The sequence below is a fragment of the Arvicola amphibius genome, chromosome 8, assembly GCF_903992535.2.
Source record: "Arvicola amphibius chromosome 8, mArvAmp1.2, whole genome shotgun sequence".
Taxonomy (NCBI): domain Eukaryota; kingdom Metazoa; phylum Chordata; class Mammalia; order Rodentia; family Cricetidae; genus Arvicola; species Arvicola amphibius.
In genome coordinates, this window is record NC_052054.1 from 81,601,469 (window position 1) to 81,616,950 (window position 15,482).

The 15,482-nt window shown below is 38.4% G+C and overlaps 1 protein-coding gene across 1 annotated transcript in view; it reads left to right on the forward strand.

Annotated features, from left to right (window-relative positions):
* The window catches only part of Uri1 (URI1 prefoldin like chaperone), a 59,313-nt gene that overhangs the window by 30,626 nt on the left and 13,205 nt on the right, over nucleotides 1-15,482 (forward strand). Inside the window, exons 3-4 of the mRNA XM_038340254.1 lie at nucleotides 5,903-5,981; nucleotides 6,901-7,036. Coding sequence (XP_038196182.1) covers nucleotides 5,903-5,981; nucleotides 6,901-7,036 — 215 coding nt within the window. The remainder of the gene's footprint in view (nucleotides 1-5,902; nucleotides 5,982-6,900; nucleotides 7,037-15,482) is intronic.

Here is a 15,482-nt window from a genome sequence, read left to right on the forward strand (position 1 = left end):
TAATTCACATATGATTATTTTTAGAGCAAAATATTAATTATAAATGAAGAAACAGGCACTTAAGATGGCTGACAAATTTCAGGTGACATGTCCATGTGGTTGGCTGTAGAGAGAACATGGGAGCACATTGTCTCTTCTAGCTTCACTGTGTGTCTCTTGTGTGGTAGCCACTTTGCAGAATTAAGTGGATGAAGATTATTGGAGTGGTAGTTAGATCTGCCTCTCAATAATTTGTTAAGTTAATGTAAAATTATAGGTTATCTTTTTTTAAAAAAGATTACTTATTTATTTATTATGTATGCAATGTTCTGCCTGCATGTTTGTCTGCACTCCAGAAGAGGGCATCAGATGTTATTACAGATGGCTGTGAGCCACCATGTGGTTGCTGGGAATTGAACTCACGACCTCTGGAAGAGTAGCTAGTGCTCTTAACCTCTGAGCCACCTCTCCAGCCCGAGGTTATCTTTTTTTTTTTTTTTAAAAAAAATATTTATTTATTTGTTATGTATACAATATTCTGTCTGTGTGTATGCCTGCACGCCAGAAGAGGGAACCAGACCTTATTACAGTTGGCTGTGAGCCACCATGTGGTTGCTGGGAATTGAACTCAGGACCTTTGGAAGAGCAGGCAATGCTCTTAACCATTAAGCCATCTCTCCAGGCCCGAGGTTATCTTTTTTATCTTTAGATTATTTTTATTGTTTTCTGGTGACTAATAAAACATAAGAAACATGTGTTAGGTCATCAACATATTCTGATGAAGTGAGCTCTTCGGTGTGATGCAGTTATAAAAAGGAACATGTCTCCATTTTACCTTAAATTTTTTAAAGGTAGATTTTAGTTACCGAATTTAGTGAAGTCTCTGAGTATCTTGCTGTGACTATTTAGGAAAAAAAGGTAATGATGCCACTGATTTTATACAAATATTTTTAAATTGTGAATGAGGAGTGTTCCTTTCCCCACCAGTTCACAGAAAAGAATTGTCCTTCCTTCAAGAATGTTCATATTTCGTCATGTAACTTAAAACCTTCCTTAGACGTAAGAGGACACTGAAGAAAGTTGTTATTTCTTGCTGTAACAAGGAGAGAGAATCTCTGCCTTTATCTATGCCTGAACTGAACTTTTCTTTACTTTCTTAATTCTGGACGTGGCCCAGGGACCCTTCAAGCCAGTGGCGCTTTAATGCAGATGGATTGCAAATTTTAGAAAGGCCTGCTAGATTTGAGTGATGGCCTCTGTGATGTGGCCCAAGGCTCAGTTGCAGAGGAGTGAGTGAATATCTAGTGAATTGTGTCCAAAGTAGGCTTTCTTAGATGTTTATAGGATAGTTCTGAAGTGGTAATAATGAACTAAAAATAGCTGCTGTTGAGTCCTGTGTGTTTCAGAAGCTTTGGGTTTCATCGTTTCTTAGAAACAACAGGTGATTGTTTCTTGGCTGCAGATAATAACCTGCAGGTTTGCACTAATGTAAAGCCCTTTGCTTTTAAGCATCTCACGGTGTTCACTGCTTTGTTTGTTTAGCAGGTTAGGTAAAGGGAAAGAGCCATAGGAGACCCCCTTCAAGAAGACAGTTTAGTGTTAGTATTGTCTGCCAGTTATGTCTTCCTGCTTAAGTACATTTGGAAGATTCTGCTCTTCTAAGCAGAGATTTCGTTTCTTCCCTTTAAAGATGGAGATGAGAGCCTATCACTTGCTGGAACAAGGGATGTAGAGCTTACTTCTTTTTGCGAAAGTGTTTTTCCCATAAGAGAAAGATTAAACACTTATTTTTCATGTTCTCCTGTACCCCTTTAAATAGTCAGTTACAGAAATATTCAGTTGCACAGAAGAGTTGGACTGAACCTTGATTATAGACCAGCCGTGTCTTACTCATTAATTCGTTTCTTTCTGAGGCATTTCAGAGCAAATCATTGGCGTACTTCACCTTTAAATACTCACTCACACACCTCATTTAGCTTTCTCTCTCAGACTTGTTACACTTCTATGAAAATAAATATTTCCCATAGGATCTGTCCTGATCTTAATGCTTTAAGGTTAGGGCTATTTATAGAAGTGTTCTATGCCTTCATTGCGGCTGCTAACCTTCTCCAATCTTCAACATTAGTTCTTAAGACAACTTGTATTGGGGCTTGAGAGATGGCACAGTGGTTTTAGAGCACTTGTTGCTCTTCTAGAGGACTCAGTCTCAATCCCTGGCACCCACATGGTGGCTCACAACTACCTATAACTAGTTCCAGGGACTCCAATGTCCTCTTCTGACTTCTGAGGATACTAGCATGCATGTAGTACACACATTTACATGTAGGCTAAATATTCTTATAAAAAATAAAATCTTGCATGGCGGTATTGGCACATGTCTTTAATCCCAGCACCCAGGAGGCAGAGGCAGGCGGATCTCTGTGAGTTCGAGGCCAGCCTGGTCTACAAGAGCTAGTTTCAGGACAGGCTCCAAAGCTACAGAGAAATCCCATCTTGAAAAAACAAAATGAATGAATGAATGAGAATGAATGGATAAAATAAAAATTTAAAGCCAAATTTAAATTTAAATTTAAAGTGTAAGTGGTGACTTACACTTTTAACCCCAGCACTCAGAATTTAGAGGCAGGCAGATCTCTGTGAGTTGGAGGCCAGCATGGTCTACAAAGTGAGTTTCCTGATAGCCAGAACTGTTACACAGAGAAACCCTGTCTCGAAGAAGAAAAAAAAAAGTAAACTTGTGTTTTTATGGCTTAACAATTAAGAGTCCATATTACTCTTGTAGAGGACATGGGTTCAGCTCCCAAAACACATGTGGTAGTTTACAACTACTTGTAACTCCTAGCCCCAGTGGATCTGATTCTCCCTTCTTTCCTCATTGGGCACTGCGTACCCTGTAAGCAAATTTTCCTCTAATTAAAAAAATACGCACGCACACACACACACACACACACACACACACACACACACACACACAGACGTGAATGTGAGATGAGTTCAACACACAGAGATGAACTTTGCTGCTGCATAGCCTCGTGATTTTTTTTTTATTTTTTTTATTTTTTTATTTTTTTTATTTTTATTTTTTTTTTGGTTTTTTCGAGACAGGGTTTCCCTGTAGTTTCTAGAGCCTGTCCTGGAACTAGCTCTTGTAGACCAGGCTGGCCTCGAACTCACAGAGATCCGCCTGCCTCTGCCTCCCGAGTGCTGGGATTAAAGGGGTGCGCCACCACCACCCGGCTAGCCTCGTGATGTTTTAAAGGAACTATTAGTCTTGTGTATTAGAGGGCTGTGGAGATCGTGTTTTGGTTAAGTGCTTGGTTCTGGACGCTTTTGACCAGAATGATCTTCAGGGATTTCTTCAAGATACATAGCTGGTCTTCCTTTAAAGAGTATTTCTACATTGCTATATTTTAAATCATCTTTCACTTTCTTTTTCTGTCTTTAGAAAATAACTAAAAATGTAGAAATAGCAACTCTAATCTTAAACTGTTCTTTAATTTGTTCACATTTTTGTTCTAGAGAGAATTATTAATGAAGGTTAAAGCTGAGTGTTCATTTGGAAATACTGATTGCTGACATTACCTTGGTTGAACTTTCTGTTCTCTGAAGGCACATGAGATTTCTTTTTTAAAGTCCCTTTTCTAGGTATGATTACCAGTGTAAGACATGCTGAATGCTAACTTTAATTGGACCTAATCAGAAGCATTAGATAGTGGTTGGATAGTCCTTGAGCTTTTACACAGTCTCAGTCTGAATCACAGGGGCTGTTAGTATTCCATAGATTAATGAGCATCTGTGATATGTTGGCACTGTATCACATCATCTTCTTTGTTGTTCATATTGACCCTGTTTCCAAAGCCTCTGAATGCTGACATTCAGTTATTCTGTTACCGTTCAGTAAGTCACACTATCCAGTTGAATGACTGTTAAGTGGGATCTTACCTTAGTACTTAATAATCTTTTCTGAAAATTATGCTTTATGCTCTTGAACCTGTGAATAGGCATTTTTCCAGTTTTAACATGGAAGAAGACGCTAAGGCCAAGGTTAGTTTGTGTAAGTGAAGTAGAAGAGCTGGGATTCACTCTTTGGTTTGACTTTAAAGCCATGGACTGTGGTCCCGGACATAGTCCCATATCCCATACATGAAGGATTTTTGCCATTTTGTCATATAAAAATATACCCAAAAGGATAATTTATTTCCTTTTGAAATACAATCATAGGGTCTAGGAAGATGGTTGTCAGTAAAGTGCTTGCTGTACAGTTAGGAATACCTGAGTTCTGATTTCCAACACCACAAAGAGAAGATAGTTGTGTAACAATAACCCCAGCGCTGGGAAGTCAAAGACAAGAATATCCCTACAGCTTGCTAGCCAGTCATTCTTGCTGAATTGGTGAGATCTTGTCTCAGATGAAGGTGGAAAATGATTGCAGAAGACTCCCAGTGTTGATCTCCAGCTTACGCATGTGCCCGTGGACTCCCTCACACATACATGCACAAAAGAAATGCCATGATAGACATTTTGTGTTTGTTTATGGGTAAGAATTTGTGGGAGAGTTTATACAGAACATTGGAAAGGAGATTTTATATGAGAGAATAAGATGAAGAGTGAGGGTGTCTACCTTAACAGGACACAGGAGATCTAGCTTTCTCCAGTGTTGATTTTCTGTTTTCTTTGTGTTATCTTGTATAAGAAAAAAATGTTGAGTGACATTCCTGTAGGAGTATTTTTAGGATAAATAGTAACATATGTGAAATTCCCCAAACCTTAAGACTGAGTGCATAGTTTTTATTAATTATGCTACTACTGCTGTAGTGGAGCTAAGAAGTAAACTGATGCCAATTCCACTACTTGTAGTAGAGTCATTTTTGTTATCTAGGTGATTGCCTACATGATACTTAGGATAAATTTTAGTCTGACAGTATGTGTTCATTTAAATTACTTGCCTACTTGATGAGCTTATTGTTTTTTCCATCTTTTAATAGAATAGTCAGAATAGTTCAGTACTCTAGATGTGTGTGTAGCTTCCATCTTAGCAAAGAGTCCTTAGGAAACTTGGCCTCCAAGGAAGTGTCATCTCAGCATAGGTGAGTGCTTGGCCTTAGGAAGAGGGGTGATTGACACCCAGTAGACTGAAGCCCGGTGGAGGAACAGTTTAGACATATGCTGTTCTCTGCTCCAATAGAGTTACATTGAGTCAAATCTTAGGATTGTTTAAATGGATGTCCTACCCCCTTCTCCTTATTTTCGTTGAGTCAGAATCTCATGTAATCCAGCAGGTTGGCTTTGAACTCACTATATAGACAAGAATGACCTAGAACTTCTGATCTTTCTCCTACCTCTTACTTCCTAGTGTTGGGGTCACAGGCATGTTGGCACCATGCCTGGCTAATAGCTCTTGTTTTGATAGACTATGAAACAGATTTCAGACACTAATTGAAGTGCTTTCTGCATTACTGTTGCCTAATTTTTTTCTGCCCTTGGTCAGATTTCTTACCTTACTTGCATTTGTATGACTAGTTGAAGAGTTGATGTCACCAGGTCTTGAGCTTAACTTTCCTGATGAGGACTGAAGTACCTGGTGCTGTCTTGTACTCACAGTCTCTACTGTAATCTGTTTATTCACTCAGAAGCTGTATGATGTTTCTTCTCAGTTTGAGTTCCTGGCTCCCTCCTTTGCATTTCCCTAGTTTTTGCATTTTATTTAGACTAGGCCATCTTCTACTAATGAAGCTAGTTCTCAAGATGTGAGTGTTCTGTTTCAGAGTGAATTTTATTTCTGAGTGAATTTATAGGTGAACAATGCCATTAATGGACTCCTAAACTTGTTTTATAGTGGTATAAACTGCTGGACAAAGCCAATAGGACTGTTGGCTGTTGCTGGTTTGTGTACTCATTTTGTGTTTGGTGTTTTCCTCATCAGGGAGAAAGTAGACAATGACTATAGTGCTCTTCAAGAGAGACTGAGGACCTTGCCTGACAAGTTATCCTACGACGTCATGGTATGCTCGCTGTGTTCCTTTTAGAGTCATATAATGTTTGTTGTAGACAGTCTAATGGCAAAATGATAGGATATGCCCTTGCTGTGTATGTCCGTTCACAGACTGTCAGCTGATACACTGTCAGAGGTGACAATAGCAAGGAAGGTTTGCTTTGTTAGGCATTAAAACAAAAATAATAGTTTATATATAATTATTGTGATATAATGGCATATTAGCAAAAATCTGACAGGTTTGGCATGCAAATATATTTTTATATATAAATTCCAGTTATGATAGGAATATGACACTCAGTTATTTTCTGTTATCCAGAGTAAGAACAAGCCATAATGTCTGGTAACTCACAGAAATAAAACCCAGAACATTTATTTATATATTTTAACATGAGAGGTGCTACTAGTTTCTTTTTGAATGACCTTCCTCATGTTATACAGTTGGTCCTGAGCCTTTGGCTGCAGCCTCCATTGTATCAGTGTGCCTTATGAGGATTTATTTTGTGGACTAGATTAAGTGTGGGTAGGTAGATGCAATAAAACTGATAATTCCTCCCTTAAAAACATAGCTTTAGTTACCGTAGTTTTAGTTATATTGGCAGTAGTTTTCATTACTATTTTGGTTTCATTTAGACTTTAGAATTAATGAAATGTATAATCATTCAGAGACAGCACTGCTTTCTCTAATAGCTGTCATGGAAATATGCTGTGGATTTATTTTCCTGTTTTAACATGGGTTTATCGGCCTGATACAATTTTCTATAGATTTTCCTGGTAAAATTTCAATATAATGTAAAATTTCTGTGAAATTGACATTTTATTTTTCTCAGTGTATAGGTAAGAATTCAGTAATGTAGGGTTTCTTATGCTAAATATTTTTTAAATGTATGTTTAAAATTTTGCTTTTCTCTTTCTTTTTTGACCAATAGGTACCATTTGGCCCTCTTGCCTTCATGCCAGGAAGACTTGTTCACACTAATGAAGTTACTGTTTTACTTGGGGACAACTGGTTTGCAAAATGCTCTGCAAAGCAGGCTGTGGGTTTAGTTGAGCACCGGAAAGAACGTAGGTATCTCTTGTGAAGATGTTCTCTGTTATGTTTGCGTCCATTCGCAGGCTCCAGAGCTGGGGACTGTGACCCAAGCAATTTTCAGATTTGTTAGTCCAGACTGTGCTGTTCTGGATTATAGGTAATCTCAGGGAAAGCAGTGTCTGAGAGTGGAGGATGAACTAATGCAGATCGGAAGTCCTTCCCACTCGCCGTGTTTCCGAAGGTATGCTGTGTGAACCACAGGCCTTACACTGGATAGACCTTGAGACAGGAGTTGAGGATATTTTATACTTGTGATTGGCGTGTCCTCTGCTCTTAATACTTTTGGGTCCCAGGAGAAATTTAATTTCTTTGTCATGAAATCAGAGAAATTCCTTTCTATAAAAGTTAGGAAGTTTTAAACATGCTTTTGGTTTGTAGGAAATCTCCTTTTTATTTTATTGAAGAGACCAGATGTGGAGAGCATCTTGTAGGTAGTTTGAGGTCTTGCCTTATCTTGTAAGGCCACTTTGCTTTTATTTACCCAGTTTCTTGTTCTTTTGTTTTGTTTTGTTTTTTTGAGACAGGGTTACTCTGCAGCTTTAGAGCCTGTCCTGGAACCAGGCTGGTCTCGAACTCAGAGATCCGCCTGCCTCTGCCTCCCGAGTGCTGGGATTAAAGGCGTGCACCACCACCGCCTGGCTAGTTTCTTGCTTTATGCGTACCTGGACAGATGGCCTTTGATCTCTGGCTTGATTGCATTCTGACAGTAGGCTTATTTAATTTCTAATCTGTTCTTATTTTTATAATAGCTTATGTAAATTGATATATCATCCTGCTTTCAACCTTCTAGTAAATGTATGTTTGAAGAGGAATTTTGGAGGACTGTCCTGTATAAGTGAGGTCACACCAAATACAGCTGACTTTTTCTAAAGCTGAAATAATTTCACTTACCCAGGGGTGCGTATTAGTTGGATAACTCATTTATTCTGTAAAATTCTGAAACTATGGTTGGAGACTAATTGCAAATTAAGTCCAAGTTTGTAATTGGTTTATATCTTGTTCTTTTATGACACTAACCAGAATCCTATTGTTGGACCTATATATAATTTCTATCAGTTGATAGTCTTTGGGTTTCGCTACTTTAAAATTAGTCATGTCCACTAGATAGGTGGTGGTGGGCATGGCTCTTAGGGAGATGCTTTTCTCACTCTGAGGCTTTGCTTGTTGACTGGTGTCTCTGCTCATAGAAAGTCAACCTGGAGTCTGGAAAAGCTTGTTCACTTTGATTTTCAAATCAGTGAAGAAATCTTCAATATCACTTAATGATTGATAGACTGGAGCTCTTGAGGAAAGAAACATTTTTTTTTTTTTTGATAAATCACTTCCCAGTTCCATATAAGTTTGGAAAGTGACTGATTATGTGACATAGGATAGATATTTATCTAATTGTCAGGGCACATATTTAGCTGCATAGCATCTAATAGGATAAGAGGATTCAGAGGATTTTATCCACAGTTTTAGGGTAATTTATAATAGCTGAAGAAAATGTTTAGGTGTATTGCTAAACTTGACACTCAATAATAAAAGGTGCATGTGATCCAGTCCCTGGTAACTGATGCAGGCCCTCCCCACTGGAAACCTTCCATCTTAACTAGGCTTTTAGCCTGAGTGGTGGATGCAGTTTGCCCAGTTGGAGGTGTGGCTCTGGAACAATGTGGGTTTCTTTTTCTTTGCAGTTTTGCTTATAGATCTTAGCAACTTTTAGCATATCATTCTTTTTCTCCCATATTTAAAGTGGAAACATCTATTTTCTTAACTGAACCTCTTTATGGACCTCTGTGGCCTTTCCACCACGTGGCATCACTGTTCTTATCTCCGAGTCACTATTAAAACAAGCGCGCCTTAGCAAAGCTATCTCGTGCCATTTGAGCTGATAACCAAGCAGGCTGGGTGACAACTGAGTGTTCTGTATAGAGGGAGGCTTGGTGGCTTGGGTGGCCTACTTAGTATGAGATTTCAACACACCTCTCAGCCTGCATGCAATTTAACATTTATGAATTGTTAATTTCTGGAGTTTTTCATTTCATATTTGGTGGTGGGTAGCTGGAATTGTGATGTAGGACTGTAGGTGAGTGGGACTACTACCCCGTTTTTCTTAAAGCAAAAGAAAGGTTAAACATAAAATCAGCTGCTTCATTGTTGACCAGGTAATAGCAAGGTTTGGACAGAGGTCTTGGCATATGGAAGTTACAGCTTGTCCTCTTGATACAGACCTGTGATCCCATCATTTGATGGATTGAGGCTGGGAGGCTCTTCAGTTTTTGTCCCTGCTCCCACACCCCAGAAGGTAGTCATAGTGAGTAGTAAAGTAGATTTGACAGTCACAGCTCAGAGACAGTGGCTGTGGAAAGAGGACAAGTTCAGCACCCTCCCTTTGTGCTGACCTTAATTTTTTTGCCATTTGATAAGAACATACCATCTTTTCATATTCTTTTAGAATTTGTTTGGTATGCTATTCTGTGAGTTATGACATGCACATCACCACTATGAGTGTACATAGAACACTCTGGAGTCAGGATGCATCAGGATCATACTGCATGATCCCTCATGCTCACTTGCATATGCACTCACCCTATGCCTGTTTTTTTTTTTTTTTACGATTTATTTATTTATTTATTACGCAGACAATGTGCTGTTGGCATGTATGCCCACATGCCAAAAAGAGGGCACCAGATCTCATCACAGATGGTTGTGAGCCACCATGTGGTTGCCGGGAACCAAACTCAGGTCCTCTGGAATAACAGCCAGCGCTCTCAACCTCTGAGCCATTTCTCCAGCCCCCCATGCCAGTTTTTTTAAGGCTTGGCAATCACTGATTTATTCTCCATAGCTGTTAATTTGCATTTTTCTAGAATATTTTGCAAATGGATTCCTGTCTCTTTGGAGATTGGCTTTTTCGCCTGCTCTAATGCTTTGAATTGTTTATATCAGAGTTCTTCATTTAGTTTTGTTGCCAAGTAGCCTCCGATATTCACACATAGGTTTTCTTCTTAGCGCTTTGGAAGGAGACTTGGAGCAAGTGTGGATGGAGTTGCTGGAGAATGCCATACGTAGACTCTAACCTGTACACAGCTTTTCCTTGTTGTGCTGGGTCCCATAGTGAGTTGTGTGTTCAGGTTTTCAGAAATTACCAGACTTTCCCATGATGTTTCTGTAGGACAGAAGGAAACAGCAGATCCTTTTCATCTCCACCTTTCCCTTTCCACTGGCAGTGGTGAGAGCTCCAGAGCTTTTGTGTCCTGCTAGCTACTTGAGAGAGAGAAAGGAGTTAGAGTTGGATCTCCTTTAGTGACTAGTGATACAGTCTGTAGCCTCTTATCTGGTAAAGTTTTTAGCCACTTTTAAAAATTGGGGTTGTTTGTGGTTTTTTTTAGTTTATTAATTTTTTTAGATTGATTTTTTTTTCATCTGTGTAAGTATTTCTTGCATGTAAGTCTATATATACCACATATGGGCCATTACCACAGAGGCCAGAAATGGGCATAGAGTTGGAGCTTCCATGTGGGTGCTGGGAATCAAACCTGGTTACTCTGGAAGAACAGCAAGTGCTCTTAATCACCCTCAAGGAATTGTGTTTTTCCAAAGCTTGAAAAGGTTTTGAGAGTTTGTTATACATGTTTACATGTTGAATATGTATCTTGTTTGGAATATATGGTTTGCTTTTTTTTTTTTGTCTATATCTTACCTTTTTGCTCTTTGTTGATGGTGTTTTTCCAGAACAGTTTTTAATTTTGAAATCCAGTTTGTTGCTTTTCTTTTAGGTTCTGTCTTTGCTATCATATCTAAGAGTTCTTCACCTACCTTTAGTACCTATGGCTTGGCTCATGTTTTAAGTTAATTTTGCTGTAGGTATATGGTTTAAGTCAAGGTTCACTTTTCTTATGACTGAGTGCATAATTGTATTAACATTGTATTTGAAAATAACATCCTTTCTCCATAAGTGACTTTGTACCTTATCAAAATTAATTGGTAGCTTGAAGCCACTGGAGGTGCTCTACCAGGATGGTTAGAATAAAAACATATAGTAAAAAAGTGTGGAACAGTTAGAACCTTTGTATGCTACTAGTGAGAATGTAAACTGGTATATATTAGAAAATTAGAATTTTTCAGAAGTTTTTCAGCACTGGATTACCACGGGATTTAGCAAAGATAGCATTGCATGCAAATGAAATAGATATGTACAACCACACAAAAACACTGCAGACCCTAGTGAAAACATTATCCATAGTAGCTCAAAGTGGAAACAAATCAAGTATCAGCTAAGAAATAGATAAAACGGATTGTTTCCATGAAGTAGAATGCAGTTTGATATGTCTTGAAAGTATTATGGTAAAAGTACAGTGAAAGTATTACAAAAGAAGCATGTCTTGAAAGTATTCTTCCAAAGGAGAGAAACCAGATACACAGACCCCACTCCTTTCTGTGCAGTGTTTAGTGTGACAGATTTATAAGATAAGAAGTGAGTTAGTATAGGGACAGGAAGATATAAGGAAGAACGAACAATGAACTGTTTAGGTCTGTGAATGTGAAAATGTGCATGTGTAATGATGCCTGCACAGCCCCAGGCATATATAAAAAACCTTAAGTTATACACTTAAGTGGATAAATTATGTTATGTAAACTGTATCTCATTAACATTATTAAAAAGTGAAGTATTGGTTATTGACTCTTTGTATAGTTCATTTTTCTAGACCATCTGTTTTGTTTCTTTGACCCATGTCCATCCATGTTTTAATTGCTGTAACTTTATAGTATGCCTTAAAATAAGGCACTATGAATCAGCATTTGTGCTTTGTTAGAATCCAAACCCAAGACTTCATAAGCTCTAGTGTGTCTTTTCTGAAATTTGACTAGGTTGTTTCAGTTCCTTTGTCTTTCCATCTACATTTTAGAAACAGCTCATTTCTATCTATAACAAATCCTGGGTATATTTGACTGCAATTGCTTTAATTCTATGCATCAGTTTAGGAAGAATTGACATCTTAACTATGCTAAGTCTTCCTAGTGTGTATACCCTACTCAGTATTTAGGATATCCTAGGCTGTTTAAAGCCTGTTTAGTTCATGTTACACCATGTGACCTGTAAGCCCTTGTCACTTTTGTGAAATTCTTTGAAATAAATGCCCTGGGACTTTGGATGTAGACACCGTGTCTTGTAAAAAGTAACATGTTTTAATTCATTTTCCATATTTGTGCCTCTGTTTCTTTTTTTTTACTGCATTGGGTAGGACTTTGAGTAAGGGATTGAGCAGGAGTCCTGATCTTATAACTGGCTAAGAGTGGGCATCTTGGCCTTGTATTTTTCTGCCAAGGAAGGCATTTGATCTTTAACTTCAAGAGGTTATGTTGGTTGTAGATTTTTTTTAAAAAGTTATTGTCATAAATTAGTACTTTCTATTATATTAGGGGAGTTTATTTCCAATTTGTGAGTTTTTAAAAAATAATAGGTCTTGAATCTTGTGATGCATTCTTTCTGCTATGTTGATATGCTTTTGTGTTCAGTTTGTCAGTATAATAGGTTATATTGACTGATTTTCTTTCTTTGAATGATCCATATTTGGTCATATTATTGTGGTTAATTAATATGGTTGTATTATTTTTGTACATTACTGGGCATGTTTTGCTAATGATTTGTTGATTGATAGGGTGATTTGGGAAATGTTGTAAGATACGGCATAGAATTGGTGCTGTAAATATTTGGTAACATACACAAATAAAGTCACCTGAAGGCAGAGACTACAAACTAAAATTCTTTACTAGGTATTAGACTATCATTTTCCCTAGGGAGAGTTTGATATTTTCTGACTTTTAAAGAATTGCTTGGTTTTTACCTAAGTTCTTAAATTCATCTAATAGAATTGTTTATAACATTAAGTCCTCATTTCTTTTAAATGTATTTGGGTGACAGTTCTCTTTTTAACTTTGTTTTTGCTAACATGCATCTTCTTGCTCTTTTGTTTATCTAGATGTAGTGGTCCTCAAATGGGCAGGTATTAGTTTTATTTATTTCCTAGGAGACTAATGATGTATCAGTACACACTTTCTGTCACAGGTAGGTGTTAAGTGCCATTGATACCCAGTTGGTAGATGCTGACAGTTTCTAACTATCTATCTTAAGTCTCCAAAGCTTCATTACTGATGAGACTGAGGGGCATATTGATCTTGTTGATCTTAGGACCCAGCCTTTGGCTTTATTACTGTGATTCTTTCACTTTTGCTTATTAAAATTCTACTGCTGTTCTGGGTTTGCTTTATTTTTTGTGGTGCTCATTCTCAACTATAGGTGCTGTCATTTTGACTTAGGCACTGCCTTAGTGCTGCGCTGTTTTGACACATTGTATTTTCATTGTCCCTTGAATAAATTTTCCTAAGTCATGGGATGTGCTCATTGACTCACTAATCATTTAGGTTGGGGAGGATAGGCTTTTGAGCCACATCTGGTTGACCCCAGCTTTTATCTATGAATGTAAGCTAATTAATGAAAGAATTGTGTGTGGGGGAGGGAGAATAATATGAGCTAGAGACCAAGAACAGCCCTCAAAATCTAAAGGAAGTACATTATGGCTTTTTACAGAAAAAGTTTACGAATCCCAGAATTAGCAATGTTTAATTTTAAATGCTGGGAGGGTTTTTTCTGATGCTGATTTCTAGTTTTATTCTTTGTGGTTATAGAATGTGTGTTTGATAGGGGGTTTTAGAGTACAGTAAGACTGGCGTTATGACTGGGATGTGCTCCATCTTCCTGAGTGCTTTGCCCTGGAGAAGAATGTGCTGCACAAACACAGTCACATGTGTGTGGTGATGGCGTTCTGCTCTGCAGCTGCTCATTTGTTCTACTCAGTGTGGAGAGAAGCGTGAACTCTCCAGGTAGAATGTGGCCGTGCTCGCATCTTCCTCAGTTCTGTCGGGTTTTGTGTCATGTATTTTGAGGCTTATTTTTCAGATAGTTAAAGTGCTGTGCTTTGCTGAACCACATGATGATATAACTTTTTCTTTTATTCCTGATTCTTTCTACATAGGTTTCTTGTTTAATGTTTGCCGGGTGTGTTTTTCCATTCCTAACATCTGTGGTAATTATAGCATAATAAAGTGCTTTTCTTGTATACAGCATAACACTTCCCTTTTTAATCCACTCTGACAATTTCTCTCAGGTGTATTTGGACTATTTACATTTAGTGTAATTATTAATATATTTGGAATTAAGGCTTAGCATTTACTTTTTTCCTCTGCCCCCCCATCTCAGTTTCATGTTCGCTTTTAGATTACTCGATTCTTGGTTTTGTTTGTGCATTTTCTCTATTATTGCCAATAGAAACTTTTTTCTTTTAAAGTTTGTTGTTTTTAGTTATGTGTAGGCGTGTGTCTACATGTAGGTGTGCACGTAAAGGCAATTGCCCTCAGATGCATCAGATCCCCCGGAGCTTGAGTTACAGAAGCTTGTTAGGTTGCCTCATGTGGATACTAGAACCAAACTCAGGTCCTCTGGAAGAGCAACAAGTGCCCTTAACCAGCCTTCTCTCCAGCCCTGTGTGCAGGATTAAAGAATTTTTTTTAAAAAATGGTACTAGTTTTTACTTGATCTTTGAAATGTTTTCTACTAGGTGTTGATTTTTGGCTGTTTACAATTTTAAGCACTGGTAAGAAGTCTTGTGCTGGCAATATTGCCTCATAGGACTTGAGTTCAGATCCCCAGAACCTGCATAAAGAGTCAGCAGTTATGGTATATTCCTGTGACCTCTTCACTGGAGGGAAGGGTTTGGTGGAGACAGATGGATCATTAAAGTAACCGACTTAGCTGACTCTTAGGAGTTTCAGGTTTGGTAGAGACCCTGACTGAAAAATAAAGTTGGAGAGCAGTGGAGGAAGGGCACCTATGCACACCTGTCCCCGCTTGCACTGACAAGGACACGCAGGTTAACACACACACCATCCCCGCTGCCAAATATTCCTGTATATGAGGCAGAGTTTTGATTGACTTTTCTCTAGAACAGTCTTCAAGTAGCAGCTTTTGTGTTAATCAGTACCCTACAAGAGAGTCTGATCTTCATTTGTGTTCTGGGAACCAAGCTGGAGGCCCCAAAGAGGAGTCTGCCTAATTGTTTTCACTGAGCTGTTTCCCTGTCTGTTCTTTTCCCTAATGATGTAACATTTCAGATACTCTCACCTCAGGAGCCCTGCACACCACTATAAGCAGGCACTCTTCTCCTGAGGTGTGAGTCCTGTGTGTGTTCAGAGAGTCTAGCATTTTGGACTTCATGTACCTTAAATCTGCCTTCCAGATCTTAGTTTTACTTTCTTCTTCCCTAGTCAGTTACCGTTCCTTCCTGGTCCATAGCCCACAGTGGCTTGCTCTGTCTTCCTTGGCCAGTGCCATGAGGTGTCAGCTCAGCTCTCTCTCTTGCAGTTATCATGCTAGTC